Source organism: Bufo gargarizans, unplaced genomic scaffold (genome assembly GCF_014858855.1).
Source record: "Bufo gargarizans isolate SCDJY-AF-19 unplaced genomic scaffold, ASM1485885v1 original_scaffold_998_pilon, whole genome shotgun sequence".
In the NCBI taxonomy this organism is placed as follows: domain Eukaryota; kingdom Metazoa; phylum Chordata; class Amphibia; order Anura; family Bufonidae; genus Bufo; species Bufo gargarizans.
Window position 1 is genome coordinate 314,798 of NW_025334788.1, and position 19,227 is coordinate 334,024.

General features: G+C 44.6%; 1 protein-coding gene across 1 annotated transcript in view; it reads left to right on the forward strand.

Moving 5' to 3' along the window:
- Positions 1-19,227, forward strand: part of LOC122924301 (calpain-2 catalytic subunit-like) — a 66,376-nt gene that overhangs the window by 24,014 nt on the left and 23,135 nt on the right. Inside the window, exon 4 of the mRNA XM_044275253.1 lies at positions 13,026-13,159. Within this exon, the coding sequence (XP_044131188.1) occupies positions 13,026-13,159 (134 nt within the window). The remainder of the gene's footprint in view (positions 1-13,025; positions 13,160-19,227) is intronic.

Consider the following 19,227-nt stretch of genomic DNA (forward strand, 5'->3'; position numbering starts at 1 on the left):
GTGTCACGGTGCTCCTTACCTGGATATGGTTGGATCCCAGACATAGTCGTCAAAAGCGATGCATAAACGATAGTCCTAACAATCCACAGAACTTGTCTTGGTTCCCAACAGGTTTTAGCAGGACTTTGAAAGGCAAACAACTTCTGCAAAACAAACTTATATCTGCTGAATCTGTAGCTTACTCTCTCAGCTCTACTATGCTGTAACTTTCTCAGAAATGCTATGTCAGCAATATTAAATGGGAATGCTTTCCTTTCTGTTTGATGCTGTTGTACTAAGTCTGTCTCCCACTATGATCCTAGGAACTTCTTGTCCTAGCTGGATTTGAGGGAGAGCTCAGTCCCACCAGGGACGAGCATCCGCATTGCTCCCTTTAGCATGGAGCATAGGACCTAACTGGTTCTACCAAGATTGTACTTGCTCCTTGGAGGAGAGTATAAGAGAGCTGTAAATCCAGGTTCCACTCTATGTAGAGTAGCACTGCCAAGTCTGCTGCCACCCGCTGGGTAACCAGATTATTGCATTAACAATACAAATGCATAAGAAGAAATGCACACTACATGGAGGACCTGAAATAAAGGCATAAGATGACATGGTTATTGCAGATACAGACAGAAGCAGGGTGTAGGAGTAGTAATGCCACTTAGGGTCATTACATTCCCCCTTACTTAAGAGGTAAGCCGCCCTCGGCTTGTGCTTAGGGTAAGCTCCAAGGGTACCCAAGGAAAGTTAAAGTGCTGCGTAAGACTATATATACAGTTACTAAACTGCTATAGTAACGGCTACCACAAGGTTTCTCTGCCCGTATGAGTAGGATGTCTAAGAACATTTTCTCTCTCAGGTATAACCAGAGAACCAAACAGGTGTGCACTAAGAGCTCATTACTGACTGACTTTTAGGCATCACGGCCGTTAACACCAAAGAGAGACCGGGGGTGTCTTTACCCTCTAGTCCCACCACTATGCAATGAAACGCCAGCAAATAGAAGGGTGGCATTATCCGGTATTTCCTTCCGGCAACAAGGTCTAATTATTCTTTACTCTTTGTCACCTTAATGATTGAAACAGATAGCTACACATTTACGTCCATAAGGCAAGGCCTAAAGCCTTAGGACACACCGAACTAGGAGGAGTGATCAGTTTCCTCCCAAATTAGCAGCGGGTTACCCTTACAAAGTGTTAGACCTGCTTGTGACTTTACCACTTGGTCCTACCTGTGCAGCAACAATACATTACAATATCATACCTAGGCTTTCTAGCTAACACAAGAGAAATATAGGACCAATAGTACTTTTAAGTCCTCAGAGGCAGTCCGTATGAGTAATAAAGCAAAATGCTAACTATCTGACTACCAATATAAAGTCCAGAGACGATTTAGAGTGCAAAAGAGGTCACATTGTACTCGTGAAAGAGTCCATACAATGAGATAAGGTGGTTAAACTTTGCTAAAACATTAAAACATTAGTGCAAAAATATCACAGTAGAAATCACAGAGCTCAAGTATACGTTTAAGTCTATACTTTGGGTGCTTGCTTGTCACATTGCAAAACAGGAACATATAATGCAAAAAGTCATTTGCAATCCACATGAGGTAGTAAAGTTATTTGTTATCCACATGGGGTATAGTTGAAGTTTGGAGTCCATGAAGTTCAGGCACAAAAAGGAAGGATAAAAAAGAAAATATAACCACAAAACAAGGGGCAAGTTTCTCAAGATGTGTCCATGGCTTGGCTCCTATTATCTCTATAACTAAACACTCGTTTCAAAGAAGTCCAGATAACGGGCAGGTGGGATACCTTTGTTGGTCCGTTGAGATCTCTGCAAGGACAGTTCCGAGTCTCCGGGGGTAGAAGTAGTGTCTGGGACTTGTGAAGGAGGATTGGCCACTGGACTTGATTCTGCAGATGCAGGGGTTGCAGGAATTGGCATCAGAACTCAAATTTGAGGCAGAGAGAACCATTGAAGGGGGTCCAGCATGGACGACAACTCTGTTGGCGTCTCGGTCACTTAAGGCAATGGTAGTTATAGTGATATATCCACTTCTCTTGGCTATTTCTGAACAGGTTCCTTCGGGCACCTCTTGAGCCGGTTGCGGTCTCATAGACCTCCAATGAGGGGACAGCCACGATTGTGTATGGTTCACATTCCCAGCGATTGTTCAGCTTGCTTACTGGGTGATTGTTTCTGAGCCAAACGTTGTGTCCTGGTTGTAAGGGCTCAGCATGTACATGTTGATCAAAGTCCTGTTTTTGTTTTTGCTGAGCTTTCTCTATTTTAGAGTCCACTATTTCTCTGGCACTTCTGATGCTCTTTGACCCACTAAAATTGGGGAAGGAGTGGTTCAGAGTCCGGCACAGGGATGTACAGGGCGAGGTCTGCAGGTAAATGGCCCTGTCTTCCAAACATTGTAGTATGGAGTGTAACCTGTGGAGGAGTGAGTTGTATTGTTGTACAGGTACACTAATTCAGGCAGTAGCAAAGGCCACATGGGTCTCTTGTGAGGTGGTACGGGCTTGAGCATATTGATCAGGGTTTGGTTCATCTTTTCACACAGGCCATTCCCCGGTGGGTGATATGCAGTGGTCCTCAGTTTTTTGCAGTTGTACAAAGCGCAAAATTCGTAGAACAACTGAGACTCGAATGCTGATCCTTGGTCAGTGAGAATCTTGTCAGGACACCCATATGGCAGAATGAAGCTTTTCCACAGCGCTGTTGCTGTAGTTTTGGCTGTTAAATCCTTCACAGGTAAACCAACATAGTGATGGACGAACATCGGCCAGGACGTTCCATGAACGCGAAAGCGCATTCGCGATCAAATATTTGCGAACCACGCGTTCGCAGCAGGCCCCATACACTTAAATGACAAAAATTCCCACAAAAAATATGTATTTTAATCAGGGGCCATTTTTATGCGTCTTAATGGAAAACTCTCAAAAATTTGTAATGCTGGAGCCTAGAACAATTAGATTTTAGGCCACAGGAGTACTAATCCTAACCCTAACCCAAAAAAATTAGGCATTCCCCTGACAGAAAAGAACAAGTGATTATGTGGCTGGAGGTATATTAGACAGTCAGTAGATAACAATTTTACTGTAGACCTGTGGAGTACAGGCCCAAAACATTAGGCATTCACCGGACAGAAAAGAACGAGTAATTATGTGGCTGGAGGTATATTAGATGGTCAGTAGATAGCAATTTTACTGTAGGCCAGTGGAGTACATGCCCCAAAAATGATGCATTCACCTGACATAAAATAACGAGTGATTATGTAGCTGAAGGTATATTAGATGGTCAGTGCATAACAATTTTACTGTAGGCCAGTGGAGTACAGGCCCCAAAACTTATGCATTCACCTGACAGAAAAGAACAAGTAAATATGTGGCTGGAGGTATATTAGAAACTCAGTGGATAACAATTTCACTGTAGGCCAGTGGAGTAAAGGCCCCAAGCATTAGGCATTCACTGGACAGAAAAGGTCAAGTGATTATGTGACTGGAGGTATATTAGGCCGTCAGTGGATAACAATTTTACTGCTGGACAGTGGAGTACAGGCTCTGGGATGCCCTTCTGGGAGAAATATTTCTTTCCGGGGACCTTCTATTGCGGTGTGCCAATAGCCACAAATTTTCTAAAGGCCTCCGAGTCGACCAGTTTATATGGCGGTAGTTGGTGGGCTAGCAGTTCCGACAAACCAGCGGTCAGCATTTGGGCAAGAGGGTTATCCGGTCTAATCAACTTTTGTTTTTTGGGGCTACGAAAGCCTGCCTTATGCCAGATAAGCACGACAACAGCACGGTGGAAGGTGGAGTGGAGGACAAATGGTAGGAGAGAGGAGAAGGAGAAGAGGCAGGACGTGGAGCTTCGGGAGTGTGGCTTTGTGGGTTCTAACGGCGTTGCTCCTACTGGGCTCGGGGATGGGAGGCCAGGTGCCTTCTTAAAGCAGTCGTCCATAGGTGAGTGTTAGGCTTACCGCAACCTATGCGTTAACAGCACGGGCTGCAGATGGCAACACTATTGTCAGCAGCTGACACGTTAAATAAGCCCACACTGCGGAGCCATGTGCCGGAGTCCTGGCAGCGCAAGATGTGAGCGTGCATGGTAGATTGCTTGCTCCTGATACATTTGCAGTCTGCTTTTTGTCTCCTGTGCACTGCAAATTCTGCCTGCTTCTTCTCCTTCTCCTTCCTATCTGCTGCTCTGTCTCTTCCACTGAACTCCCCTCCTCTTCCTCTCTTCTGGGCACTCACGTTACAGCCATCGACACGTTATCATCGTTATCCTCACCACCACTGACATTAGAGATCTTGGAGTAGGCAGCAACAGCGGTCACCACCCTCCTTGGGCTGATCTGGGTACTGTTGTCAGACCACTGGGTGGCGGCCGTTGCTACCTCCTCCACCTCATCCGATGCCAAGAATGGCTGCACATGAGTAAGGTCTGGGAATGGGTTGGAAAATAATTCCTCTGACTCAAGTGGAGTGGCTATGGTGGTGGTGGTGGTGTCTTTGGGGGTGCACACAGCAGAAAGTGAGGAGGGTGCAGATACAGAGGATGATGAGGGTGGAAAAGCTGAAGGCTGAGTGAGCCTCTCAACCAACTCTGGTGCAACCTTTGATGTAATGGCACGCACCTTCTCCAACCTTCCACTTAGGCTCCGGCCTGGTGCACCTGCCCGACCCCTACCACCCCTGCGAAACGGTCTGCCTCTTCCTCTGCCTGTTATTTTCAAAATGACCCTGTGCCAAAGTCCCTAGAGAAGAGCAGTATTTGTGGAAGCAGGTATATTGCAGGACTCAATAAGTATTCGATGGAAGTCAGTATATTGCACCCCTCAATCAGTATTTTGCAAAAACAGGTATATAGAACCCCTCAATTAGTATTTTGTGGAAACAGGTATAATGAACACCTGAATCAATATTTGGTAGAAGCAGGTATATCCCACTCCTTAATCAGTATTTTGTGGAAGCAGGTATATCAAACCCCTTAATCAGTGTTTTGTGGAAGCAGGTATATTGCACCCCTAAATCTGTATTTTGTGGAAGCAGGTATATCAAACCCCTTAATCAGTATTTTGTGAAAGCAGGTATATCGCACCCTTCAATCAGTATTTTGTGGAAACAGGTTCATAGGACCCCTTAATCAATATTTGGTGGAAGCAGGTAAATCGCACACCTCAATCAGTATTTAGTGGAAGCAGGTATATAGAACCCCTTAATCAGTATTTTGTAGAAGCAGGTATATCGCACCCATCAATCAATATTTTGTGGAAACAGGTATATAGAACACCTGAATCAATATTTGGTAGAAGTAGGTATATCGCACCCCTTAATCAGTGTTTTGTGGAAGCTGGTATATCAAACCCCTTAATCAGTGTTTTGTGGAAGCTGGTATATCAAACCCCTTAATCAGTATTTTGTGGAAGCAGGTATATTGCACCCCTAAATCTGTATTTTGTGAAGCAGGTATATCAAACCCCTTAATCAGTATTTTGTGAAAGCAGGTATATCGTACCCCTCAATCAGTATTTTGTGGAAACAGGTTCATAGGACCCCTTAATCAGTATTTTGTTGAAGCAGGTATATCGCACCTCTTAATCAGTATTTTGTGGAAGCATGTATATCACACCCCGAAATCTGTATTTTGTGTAAGCTGGTATATCAAACCCCTTAATCAGTATTTTGTGAAAGCAGGTTTATTGCACGCCTCAATCAGTATTTTGTGGAAACAGGTATATAGAACCACTGAATCAATACTTGGTGGAGGCAGGTATATCACACCCCTCAATCAGTATTTTGTGGAAGCCGGTGTATCACAGGCCTCAATCAATATTTGGTGGAAGCAGGTATATTGCACACGTCAATCAGTATTTTGTGGAAGTATTTATATAGAACCCCTTAATCAGTATTTTGTAGAAGCAGGTATATCGCACCCCTCAATCAGTATTTTGTGAAAACAGGTATATAGAACTCCTTAATCAATATTTGGTGGAAGCAGGTATATCGCACCCATCAATCAATATTTTGTGAAGCAGGTATATCAAACCCCTTAATCAGTATTTTGTGAAAGCAGGTATATCGCACCCGTCAATCAGTATTTGGTGGAAGCCGGTGTATCGCAGGCCTCAATCAATATTTGGTGGAAGTAGGTATATTGCACCCCTCAATCAGTATTTTGTGGAAGCAAGTATATCGCACACCTCAATCAGTTTTTTGTGAAAGCAGGTATATCGCACCCCTTAATCAGTATTTTGTTGAAGCAGGTATATTGCACACCTCATTCAGTATTTTGTGGAAGCAGATATATCAAACTTCTTAATCAGTATTTGTTGGAAGCAGGTATATCACACCCCTCAATCTGTAATTCGTGGAAACAGGTATATAGAACCCCTTAATCAATATTTGGTAGAGGCAGGTATATCGCACCCCTCAATCAGTATTTGGTGGAAGCAGGTATATAGCACCCCTCAATCAGTATTTTGTGGAAGCAGTTATATCGCACCCCTGAATCAGTTTTTGGGGGGCAACAGGTATATTACACCCATTACAAATAGTTGTTCCAATAACGCTTGTCCATCTATATACCTGCGGTATCGCAGAAGAAACGCACACAACTGCTGCACAATACAAGTGCACTATAATATACTTTCTATGTTAGAAAGTATATTATAGGTATATCACACCCCTCAATAATTTTTTTGGGGGGCAACAGGTATATTACCCCAGTTGCAATTAGTTATTCCAATAGCGTTTGTCCCTCTATATAGCTGCGGTATAGCAGCAAAAACGCGCACAACTGCTGCACAATACAAATGCACTATAATATACTTTCTATGTTAGAAAGTATATTATAAGTATATCACACCCCTCAGTATATCACACCTATCGATAGCACACCAATACCAGTCCTTAAAATGACTTTTGTGGCCCTATTAGCAAGCGTTTGGTGTCCTTAGCAGCCTGTCCCTACTCCACAAAGCAAAATGAGGGAAACACTGGTCCTTGGAGCCTTAGAAGCTTTGGAAACCTGGTGCTCAGTGTGTAGAGCTTCCTGCCGTGCAAATCGGGAGTAGAACATAGGCATTTCCACATCTTCCCACTGATCGTCTTTGGAAATGATTTCATTCTGGGCAGATAGCCTGGATAAGGCATCAGTGTTGTCATTAGCTTTACCTGTCCGGAACTTAATGGTAAAGTCGAAGTTTGCCAGTCTAGAGGCCCATCCTTGCTCTAGAGCTCCCAGACGCGCAGTGTTCAAATGAGCCAGTGGATTTTTATGGGTATAGACGGTGAAAGGTGTGGCCGCTAGATAATCCTTGAACTTCTCAATTACAGGCCATAAATTCCAGTTTGAAGGAGCTATAATTGTGGTCATTCTGCTCCGGTTCTCGTAAAGATCTGTTGGTGTAGGCGATGACTCTTTCGGTTCCGGCTTGAGTCTGAGATAATACGGCTCCTAACCCTTTCTTACTGGCGTCCGTATAGAGACTGAATAAAAGGCTATAGTCAGGGTAGCCCAGGACTGGTGGTTCAGTGAGATTTTATTTTAGTAGTCAGAAAGTGGTCTCTTGCTCTTCATTCCATTCTACTGGTATCTTAGCATTCTGGCTGCCTTTGGGATGACCCTTCAAAAGCTCTTGGATAGGCTCCACAACTTGAGCGAAGTGGGGGATAAATCTCATATAGTAACTTGCAAATCCCAGAAAGCTCTTGACCTCTTTGATGGTCTTAGGAGCAGGCCAGCTTTGTACGGCCGCTATCTTATTAGGGTCCGGTTTCACACCTTCCGCACTCACAACATGTCCCAGATATTTCACTTGGGGTTTGTGACACTATCAAGGTTTGACTTTCAATCCATGTTGAACCAGAGTCTGGAATACATCTGCTATATGAAGTAAATGCTCTTCATATGTCTTGGAGTAGACGATCACATCATCCAAGTACAGCAATACGGATTCAAAGTTTTTGTGTCCAAGGCACCTTTCCATGAGTCTCTGGAATGTTCCAGGGGCGTTGCACAGCCCAAACAGCATGTAGTTGAACTTGAACAGACCCATTGGGGTAGTGAAGGCTGTTTTCTCCTTATCTTCAGGCCCCATGGGGACTTGCCAATAGCCACTGGTTAGATCCAGGGTTGAGAAATAAGCAGCAGATCCAAGGGCTGCTAGAGATTCTTCAATTGGTGGCAGGGGGTACGCATCCTTGTGTGTGATGTTAATTTTGAGATACTCCACGCAGAAACTGATGGTTCCGTCCTTCTTCTTTACCACGACCAAAGGGGCAGCCCAGGGGCTCTGACTCTACTGGATGACATTGGCTGCTTTCATGTCCTAAACCATCTTCTTCACCTGCTGGTATAGGGCAAGAGGCACTGGCCTATATCTTTCTTTGATTGTAGGGTGAGTGCCAGTGGGAATAGTGTGTTTTATTAAGCTCGTCTGACCATAGTCCAAGGGGTGTTTACTGAAGACTTGGTGGTGCTCCTTGGCTAATTCCAACACACCTTTAAGTTGTTCAGTAGTGGTGGTGGCATCTCCAATGTGTAGTTAGGCCCACCAAGGTTGTTCAAACGGATCTTTGGCTGCATCGGCTTTTTGAAGTGATTGCTGTGCAGCAGCAGTAGGGGAATCCAGGACGTCTTGTAGACGGACATGACGTAGACTCACCACTGGATAATATTTCTTTAGTTCCACATTTCATCACTTAGATTGACCAAGTGGATGGGTACTCTTCCACACGACACAGTGACCAGGCTCCTGGCAACTCGGACAATAGGGTGATCCTGTAATTGTAGGGGCTCCATGAGGGCCTGGTAATACTGACTTCGGACCCCGATGCAAGCTCGGCACCATATCAGGGTCTCTGCTCCAGGTTGAAGTCTAAAAGGTTCCCAATAACCTAGGATGGGTACCGTTTGGCCGTTAGTAGCTCTGATGTGGATCCAGGATTTTGGGGGCCTTGTCAATTGAGCTCCTTTCCGGCATATTTCGAATGCTGATCGGCGGATGGTAGTTACTTAAGATCCGGTGTCGACCAAAGCAGAAAACATTACTCCGTTGATGCTAACTTCAATCACAGGGCGGCCCCCCACATATCTAGGCATGAAGGCTGGATCTTTGGGGCCTAGTATTCTTCCTCCTGAGGGGTGGTCCTTGGCCTCCGGGGATATTCATTTAACTGCCAGCAATTATCTTCAGTGTGTCCATACTTCTGACAATACCGGCATTTCGGTTTTCTGGTGTGTCGATCCCGGGGGCTTGACAATGCACCGATTGGTCAACTTCGATCCTCTCGTGGACCAAGTGGAGGACATTCTCTCCATATTCTCAGCTAGGAGAGCAACTTGGGTAGTCAGGGCTGCCACAGCATCTGGGACAGGTGTCTGGGCCACACACTCTGCTATCTGGTGGTGGGTAGCGGATCGCAGACGGACGAGGCCTTCCTATCTTCAGGAAGTTCAGAGTGGGGATTTTCTCCCAGGATGTCAATAGCAAGCTCCTTAAAATCTAGGAACGGGATATCCAGGTGCTAGACCGACAGCATCTTCAGCTGGCGTTTGAGAGGTTTGTCAATGACACCTTCAATAAACTGCTCCCTGAGGATCTGATCTTGTCCCTCAGCTTCATGGGGCTCTAGCTGGATAACTGTCCGCAAAGCTTTTTGCAGGTATAGGGCAAAGTCTCTTAGCGACTCTGTGGACTGCTGTCATTTCCCAAAGAAATACATCTTCAGTTCAGAGACGGTCCACACTATGTCACCTTGCCACTCTGTGGTCTCCTGATGCTGTTGCCATCTTCACACTATGTCACCTAGCCACTCTGTGGTATCCTCCTGATGCTGCCACCTCCACACTCTGTCATTGTGCCACTTGTTGGCCTTCTCCTGATGCTGCTGCCATCTTCACACTATGTCACCTTGCCACTCTGTGGTCTCCTGATGTTGCTGCCATCTCCACACTATGTCACCTTGACACTCTGTGGTCTCCTGATGCTGATGCTGCTGTCATCTCCACACTATGTCACCTTGCCACTCTGTGGTCTCCTGATGTTGCTGTCATCTCCACACTATGTCACCTTTCCACGCTGTGGTATCCTGATGCTGCTGCTCCTGCCATATCCACACTATGTCACCTTGCCACTCAGTGGTATCCTCCTGATGCTGCTGCTGTCGCAAACCTCCAGACTCTGTCATTGTGCCACTCGGTGGCCTTCTAATGCTCGCCACTCTGTAGTATCCTGATGCTGCTGCCATCTCCACACTATGTCACCTTGACACTCTGTGGCATCCTGATGCTGATGCTGATGCTGCTGTCATCTCCACACTATGTCACCTTTCCACGCTGTGGTATCCTGATGCTGCTGCTCCTGCCATATCAAAACTATGTCACCTTGCCACTCTGTGGTATCCTCCTGATGCTGCTGCTGTCGCAAACCTCCAGACGCTGTCATTGTGCCACTCGGTGGCTTCCTCATACTGCTGTCAACTCCAGACTCTGTCATTGTGCCACTCGGTGGCCTTATAATGCTTGCCACTCTGTAGTATCCTGATGCTGCTGCCATCTCCACACTATGTCACCTTGACACTCTGTGGCATCCTGATGCTGATGCCATCTTCACACCATGTCACCTTGACACTCTGTGGTCTCCTGATGCTGATGCTGCTGTCATCTCCACACTATGACACCTTGCCACGCTGTGGTATCCTGATGCTGCTGATCCTGCCAGATCCACACTATGTCAACTTGCCACTCTGTGGTATCTTCCTGATGCTGCTGCTGTCGCCACCTCCAGACTCTGTTATTATGCCACTTGGTGGCATCCTCATACTGCTGCCAACTCCAGACTCGGTCATTGTGCCACTCTGTGGTCTTCTCATGCTTCTGCCACCTTCACACTCTGTAATTGTGACACTCTATGGTATCCTCATGCTGCTGCCACATCCACACTCTATCATTGTGTCACTCTGCGGCTTCCTGATGCTGCCACCACCTCCAGACTCTGTCATTGTGCTGCTCTGTGGTCTCCTCATGCTGCTACCGCCTCCAGACTCTGTCACTGTGCCACTCTGTAGTCTTCTCATGCTGCTGCCACCTCCAGACTCTGTCACTGTGCCACTCTGCAGCCCAGCAGCTGTAAGGCCTGTATGGTCCCATCAGAATGCTCTTGTTATTTGGTAGCCAAAAGCAGGAGTGGGTACAAAACACATAAGACATGCAAATATTCCATTCACGTGTCATCTCTGTTTTGGATCCACTCGTGTTTTTTTGGGCATTACTGACCAAATGCTGACCGAGTAAAGGCAGATGCGGAACAGACAGGACCCGTTTTTTGTGGGTTATTGTTCTGACGGATCAGAGGAAGGGTAAAATAATCAGTGGCGTCAACACAAACTTACTTCTGACACCCTCCCCACTCTGTCGGGGGGGGCTTTACTTGTATAAGTGTTTAGTAGAACAGGTTCTGTAGACATATATGTGGAATCAACTGATGACGGTGTAAAAGAAGTGCGCTTCTTCTTGGCGAACATTGACCTGTAAGACTTCATACTTTAGTTATTTGGTTGGTTTTGGCGCCGTGACTGCCCAAATAAATGAAGTGTGCTGTGATTCTAACAGTGACGCCTGTCATCTGCATGTCATACTGACTCACAGTATTATTTCACTACCAAAGCAGACTCCCTATGCGTGTTACTGCAAGGCACAGTGTTCTACACCACTATAAAGGCTCTCTGCAGCAAGGAAATAGTCGGGGTTTTTTTACGCGATTTGCCACGAATATATTCGTATCGAGACAAATTCGGCGAACCGGCAAATACAATTTTTTTTAAAATTTGCTAATCTATAATCATATAGTTTGTGACAATCTCTTTCTAACAAAGCCAGAACCAGCCCTGCACCTCACATGGATCCAGAGATCTCCCCATTAATTGCTCTGCTAGATTTATATCAAGCTAACAGCTCAAGGGGAGTGTCTTCTCTGCTGCAGCTAAGGGTGTGTGTCCATGCTCTCCCTATCACAGCTCAGGGGGCGTGTCTCAGCTCTCCCTATCACAGTTCAGGAGGCAGTTGAAGGATGAAACTGAGCATGTGTGGCCTTCTCAATGAGCAGGTCAAAGAAATAGGAAAAAAAAACAACAAACTGTAGGTGGCCCTATACAGACACATTTTAATGAATTTTTAATTACATGCAATTACAAAAGTATTCAGATCCAGGTACTGGTTTTAAAACTGTAGAATATTTTTTGTGGGACGACCCATTTAAGAAAGACCTGACATGTTTTAGTGTTTATTATGCTATTATATATCAGTGTATGGTATTTGTACAAAGATAACTGCTGTCCATTGACCAGTTAGGACAAATGAACATCATAGAGTGGTCCCTGGCTTAAAGAGAACCTGTCACCAGTTTTATGGTGTCCTAAGGGCAACATAAATAAGTGACTGATTCTCTTTGAAAAATGCTGGGTCACTTTCTTTAATTGACCCAGTTAATCTGCCAAACATCTTGTATTGAAAAGCTCCAGCTCATAATGATGAGTCCTGAATATTCATGAGCTCCTGACTCTCCCCGCCTACCTGCTGCTGATTGACAGTTTTTTTCCATATGAATCAGCAGCAGGTGGGCATGGGAGTGGCTATAGCATGGGAGTGGCTGGACTCAAATCAGCTCATTAGCATGCGGCATCTTTGTGTGTATATTATGAGGTAACCATCTGTCACACCAGTAAGTGAATACATCTAAGGTACTTTTTAGTAGTTAATGATTGTATATAATTAGTTAGATTATAATCAAATATCCACATGACAGGTTCCCTTTAAGTCCCCCTATGTGACTTAGAATGGAGAGGCTCTGTGGATGATCGCCATGTAATATGACTTTTGTAAGAATGGCCACAGCTTCTCAATGCAAAACTAGCTGTTTGCCAAGGTGCTGGGAGATGATTGCCACATTGTCTCTTGTATGAAAAAGGCTGTCTGTGATAAGAAAAGGGAGACAATTGAGCCTAACCAAATATTCTGGCTTTATTACAGTTTTGGCAGTATGGACAATGGATTGAAGTGGTAGTCGATGACATGCTGCCTATAATGGATAAAGATCTCAAGGCTGCTAGGTCCAATGCATCTCATGAGTTCTGGTGCCCACTTCTGGAAAAAGCCTATGCTAAGTAAGTGCAGTGAAAATGAATGTCACCATCCACTCACAGAAAAGCTGGCCCTGCTCAGCATATTCCTCATATTGATCAGAATATAAGTATACATGTATCGCCCGTCAATTTGCTCACTGTTGTAGATGGTGCTCAGTGATTATATTAGCAGAATCATAAATCCATATAGTCCACAGGTAAAACAACCGTGGCACTCACTAATCCAACCAAATTCTTCTTTAATGAGGCACGGTCAGTAATATGGAGGAAGATAATCTACAATCGTTTTGCATGTATTCATAGTCTGTAAAGGTCTCTGCATCTCAAAGACATCTCCTTCATAAGCAGAAGAAGTCTTTTGAGACGTGGCCGCAACAGAAAATCCCAGGGGACGTTCGTCTTCAATGCATCTCTTTCTTTATTTCTTAAGTACAGATACAAATAAAGGAGCTGATGAAGGCTGGACGGGCCGATACAGGTCCTCTATATCTATCTGTACTTATGAAATAAAGAAAGAGATGTTTTGAAGACGAACGTCCACTGAGATTTTCTGTTGTGTCTACATTGGAGTGATTCCCTTCCCGTGCTGACGTATTGGAAGTCAGGTGTTGACCACTTTTGCAATTTATCTTGAGACGTGGCGGCCTTGACAAAGCTTGGATACACGCGAAACAGCCATAGGCTATTTTGTTCCACGTGACTAACCGTGCCTCAATCAAGTTGGATTTGGTTGGCTAAGTGGGATCCACCGTTCATTATTCTGTGGACTACTGTATGTTTATGTGTGGCTTTGCAGAGACAGGGATGGGGGCTAATCTCACCACATTGTGCAAAAATTACACACAGAAACTTGCTAGGGAACACTGTCTCTTTCTGCATTCCTTTCCCTACGGCTTTACACTGTAGGTGTCAACTGAATGCTGCAGGCTTCTAGCTATGCCTGTCCTGAATTTTTTCGTGATGGTGTTAGGACGTGTTTTCCACCACTTTGCAGCCGAGTCTTACTAGCTTGATTGCTTCATCACACTGCTGACTCTAATATGCTGTTGCTTGCAATTCATTTGTGGCCTACAACCCTGCAGTCTCCATGGGGCAATTATATCCTCCTAGATGAGCTACCTCTGTGGTCCACCTGGGGCAATGACATCCTCCTTGATGAGCCTCCTCTGTGGTCCACCTGGCCTGGAGGAGCAAGAAATGGATCACATGCTCCGTCACGCCTCAATCTCTTCTCTCAGACTGTAGACTGAATCTCTTTTGCTCAGCCCCACCCTTGGCAGAAAGTGAGACCAGCCGACTCCTACCAAAAGGAGAGGAATGGAATGGTAAGTTCCATTCCTGTTGCCAAACATTGACAACTGTAATCCATCTGCTGGGCAACAAAATGTATTGCATGAACGGTTACATATTATGAATATTACAAAAGCAATACATTCACATTGCATATAAAACAGTAAACAATTGCAGATACCATGGTAGAACCCCCAGGTCTGGGGTACTACATACTTAACGGTAGCTAATCATTGTATACACTTACGTACTATATTTCTGCATATAGAGGTCTATTGCATAGAGGAGGCATTATATCTAGAGATGAGCAAATTGAAGCTGACAACGTGGAATTTGTTCCGAATTTAAGGAAAAATTTGATTCGCACCAAAGCTGAATTTCCTCGCGCTTCATGGTAACGAATCGCAATTTTTCTTAAAATGGCCGCTGCACGTGTGAGGTCATGGAGAAAGGAAGTCTGGGAAGGCGGGATCACCAAGATTGACATACATGCATGCAGCCAATCAGCAGCCAGCCAGCCCTGCGATGTCCAGCCCTATAAATAGCAGCAGCCATCTTAGATTCTGCCATTTGCCAGTGTACTGAGTGCAGGGAAAGACGGCTGCAGGCACTAGGGACAGTGTTAGAAAAAAATAATTAATTGTGCAGAAAAAGCGTAGGGAAAGGGAAAGATAATTCAAGGTGTAGGGAAAGGATAGGGAGGAATCATTCCACAGCATTGAAGCAGAACAGGGTTCAGTAGGGGAGGTTACAGCCTGGGTAATAGGAACAATCCTATTACACCTTGCAGCACTGACTGGGGATCCAAACTGCCATTATACAGCTCTGTAATTCCAGCAAGCCATTCTTATTAGGGTGCAAGTGCTGTTTTATACAGCCTGTAACAGGGTTTATTACAAGGAAACATTTCTACATCTTATTTGCCCTTGTGCAGTGCAGTTATATGTTCTAATGCATTTTCTGCTTTTATTAGTGGGACGAAAAGGTGAAGTGCGAAAATGCGTAAAGTGGCAAAAAATATATATATTTGCCGGTCAGCTGTGTGGTTATCTGTTTTAAAGCCATTTTTGCCATGTATTAAATAATGAGAGAAAAGAAGAAATGAATCACACATCCACTGCTAATGCTATGATCTCATCCCTGCATTCCTGCAGGAGACAGCACCGAATAGCGCATGTGTACTACCTCCATGCTACATGCTAAATGAGGCATGATTTGGTAGCTAAAAGCAGGAGTGGGTACAAAACACAGAAGACATGCAAATATTCCATTCACGTGTCATCTCTGTTTTGGATCCACTCCTGTTTTTTTTTTTTTTGCATTAGCAATACTGATGGATTACTGACCGAATGCTGACCGAGTGTAGGTGGATGCTCCACAGACAGAATCCTTTTTTGTGGGCTTATTGTTCTGATGGATTAGAGGAAGGGGAAAATAATCAGTGACGTCAACACAAACTTACTTCTGACACCCTCTCCACTCTGTCGGGAGGGGGGCTCTACTTGTTTAAGCATTTAATAGAGCAGGTTCTGTAGGCATCTATGTTGAATCAGCTGACGACGGTGTAAAAGGAGTGCGCTTCTTGGCGCTAACATCGACCTGTAAAGCTGAGTTCACACTTGAGTTATTTGGTCAGTTTTGGCCCCGTGACTGCCCAAATAAGTGAAGTGTGCAGTGATTCTAAGAGCGACGCCCTTCTGCATGTCATACGGACTCACAGTTTTATATTACTACCAAAGCAGACTCCCTATACAAGTTAGTGAAACGCACAGTGTTCTACACCCCTATAAAGGCTCTCTGCAGCTAGGAAATAGCAGTTTTTTAACGCGATTCGCCACAAATAAATTTGTATCGAAACAAATTTATTCGAAAAAATTTGGCGGACCGGCAAATCAAATTTTTGAAACATTTGCTCATCTCTAATTATATCCTCAACAGAATACAGGGATTTAAATGTCACAGTCCCTCCCGTGACAGGGGTCAGATCTAAGAGACTGGCTGCACGTGATATGATCTTACAGCCTCTTTGATTTCAATTGTTTCTGTGTTGTTGCTGGTTATGACCACACCTCTTGTCTCAGGTGTAGATTAAGTGGTCATTCCCACTCCTCTATTTAGTCTGGTCTCACCCATAATGCTATGCAGTTGATATCTCTTTCTGGTTGTGGACATGCTGCTGTTTGGTTCTCCTCTGAGTTCCTGCTCGTTCCCTTTCTTTGGAGTTAAGTGCCCTATTCCCTGTAACTGCACCCCGGGCATAAAAGGGGTTAAAACCGTTTAGGCAACCTTCCCCTTCCAGAGCTACAGGCACAGCTACTTACAGAACACCAAACTCCCGAACGGCATTCAAGGGAATGCTCCAAACTCCAAACGGAATCTCATGAATAGCTGCTAGCAGACGAGCAGGAAACGCACCCAAGCGGCTCACTCTCCTAGCAATCAGTCTCTAACAGCATACTGTAAATCTCTTCAAGAACGAGACCAAGCTCTGTGTTGAGGGTAAAGCAGTGGACAGCCAGAGCTGTGTGTTTATTGTTCTTATATATCATTCTTACACATTAGTACCACCCACAGGGTTTTGTAAGACAACCAGTAGACACTCCCAGACAAAATCCTCCCCTCTGCCTGTGATACAATTACCTCACACAATAGGTTAATGTACAGTTGCAAGAAAAAGTATGTGAACCCTTTGAAATGATATGGATTTCTGCACTAATTGGTCATAAAATGTGATCGGATCTTCATCTAAGTCACAACAATAGACAATCACAGTCTGCTTAAACTAATAACACACAGAGAATTACATGTTACCATGTTTTTATTGAACACACCATGTAAACATTCACAGTGCAGGTGGAAAAAGTATGTGAACCCCTAGAGTAATGACATCTCCAAGAGCTAATTGGAGTGAGGTGTCAGCCAACTGGAGTCCAATCAATGAGATGAGATTGGAGGTGTTGGTTACAGTTGCCCTGCCCTATCTGGGTTTGCTTTTCACAAGAAGCATTGCCTGATGTAAATGATGCCTCGCACAAAAGAGCTCTCAGAAGACCTATGATTAAGAATTGTTGACTTGCATAAAGCGGGAAAGGGTTATAAAAGTATCTCCAAAAGCCTTGCTGTTCATCAGGCCACGGTAAGACAAATTGTCTATAAATGGAGAAAGTTCAGCACTGCTGCTACTCTCCCTAGGAGTGGCCGTCCTGTAAAGATGACTGCAAGAGCACAGCGCAGACTGCTCAATGAGGTGAAGAAGAATCCTAGACACTAAACAATGGATTTCATGGGAGGATACCACAGAGGAAGCCACTGCTGTCCATAAAAAACATTGCTGCACATTTACAGTTTGCACAAGAGCACCTGGATGTTGATCCTGTGGACAGATGAAACCAAAGATGAGTTGTTTGGAAGAAACACACAACACTATGTGTGGAGAAAAAGAGGCACAGCACACCAAGATCAAAACCTCATCCCAACTGTGAAGTATGGTGGTGGGGGCATCATGGTTTGGGGCTGCTTTGCTGTGTCAGGGACTGGATGAATTGCTATCATCAAAGGAAACATGAATTCCCAAGTTTATCAAGACATTTTGCAGGAGAACTTAAGGCCATCTGTCCACCAGCTGAAACTCAACAGATGATGAGTGTTGCAACAGGATAACGACCCAAAGCATAGAAGTAAATCAACAACAGAATGGCTTAAACAGAAGAAAATACGCCTTCTGGAGTAGCCCAGTCAGAGTCCTGACCTCAACCCGATTGAGATGCTGTGGCATGACCTCAAGAAAGCGATTCACACCAGACATCCCAAGAATATTGCTGAACTGAAACAGTTCTGTAAAGAGGAATGGTCAAGAATTACTCCTGACCGTTGTGCACGTCTGATCTGCAACTACAGGAAGCTTTTGGTTGAAGTTATTGCTGCCAAAGGAGGTTCAACCAGTTAATAAATCCAAGGGTTCACATACTTTTTCCACCTGCACTGTGAATGTTTGCATGGTGTGTTCAATAAAGACATGGTAACATTTAATTATTTGTGTGTTATTAGTTTAAGCAGACTGTGATTGTCTATTGTTGTGACCAGATGAAGATCAGATCACATTTTATGACCAATTTGTGCAGAAATCTATATCATTCCAAAGGGTTCACATACTTTTTCTTGCAACTGTAATTATCACAGGCAGGAGAATACACAGTTTTATACAATGTCTTCTGTCCTGGAGACAATTGGGGAGTAATTCAATTTTCTCTCCTGGACAAAGGGAAATCGCCATTACACATGTGGGCACAATAGGACAGAAATCACTATTCAAATATACAATGTCACAACCATTTCAGTAAGCATAGACATTAAACATATCCCCAGATAGCTTCGGTCTGAGTGCATTAAATTATTAGGTGAATGGCACTCAGACTACACAAATACAGTTCAATTGCCATGGAGTTTAACTTTAGCATGGGCTGATGAGAGGGCCCATAATCCTGGGGCAAGAGGCTGGCAACCAGGCTTCTCCAGCACCCAGTGGCGAGGTTGGTTTCGCCACATTCCCTAATTCGTATTTGTTGTATTCCCCTGTCTTTTGGTATTGGGTCTGAGAGAGTCTCTTCAACTGGGAAGGAACAGGTCGCCGTTTGTCCTGACACTATTTCCAGGGCCATTTAGGATAAGACTGGCTCTTGGATCCTGCGTATGAGCATTCCTACCCATCGAGGTCTGTTCATACTGTTAGTAGTCAGGACTCAGGGTAGGAATTCACAAGGAGGTGACCTTTCTCTAATTTCCAGGCCTGGTACTTCTTC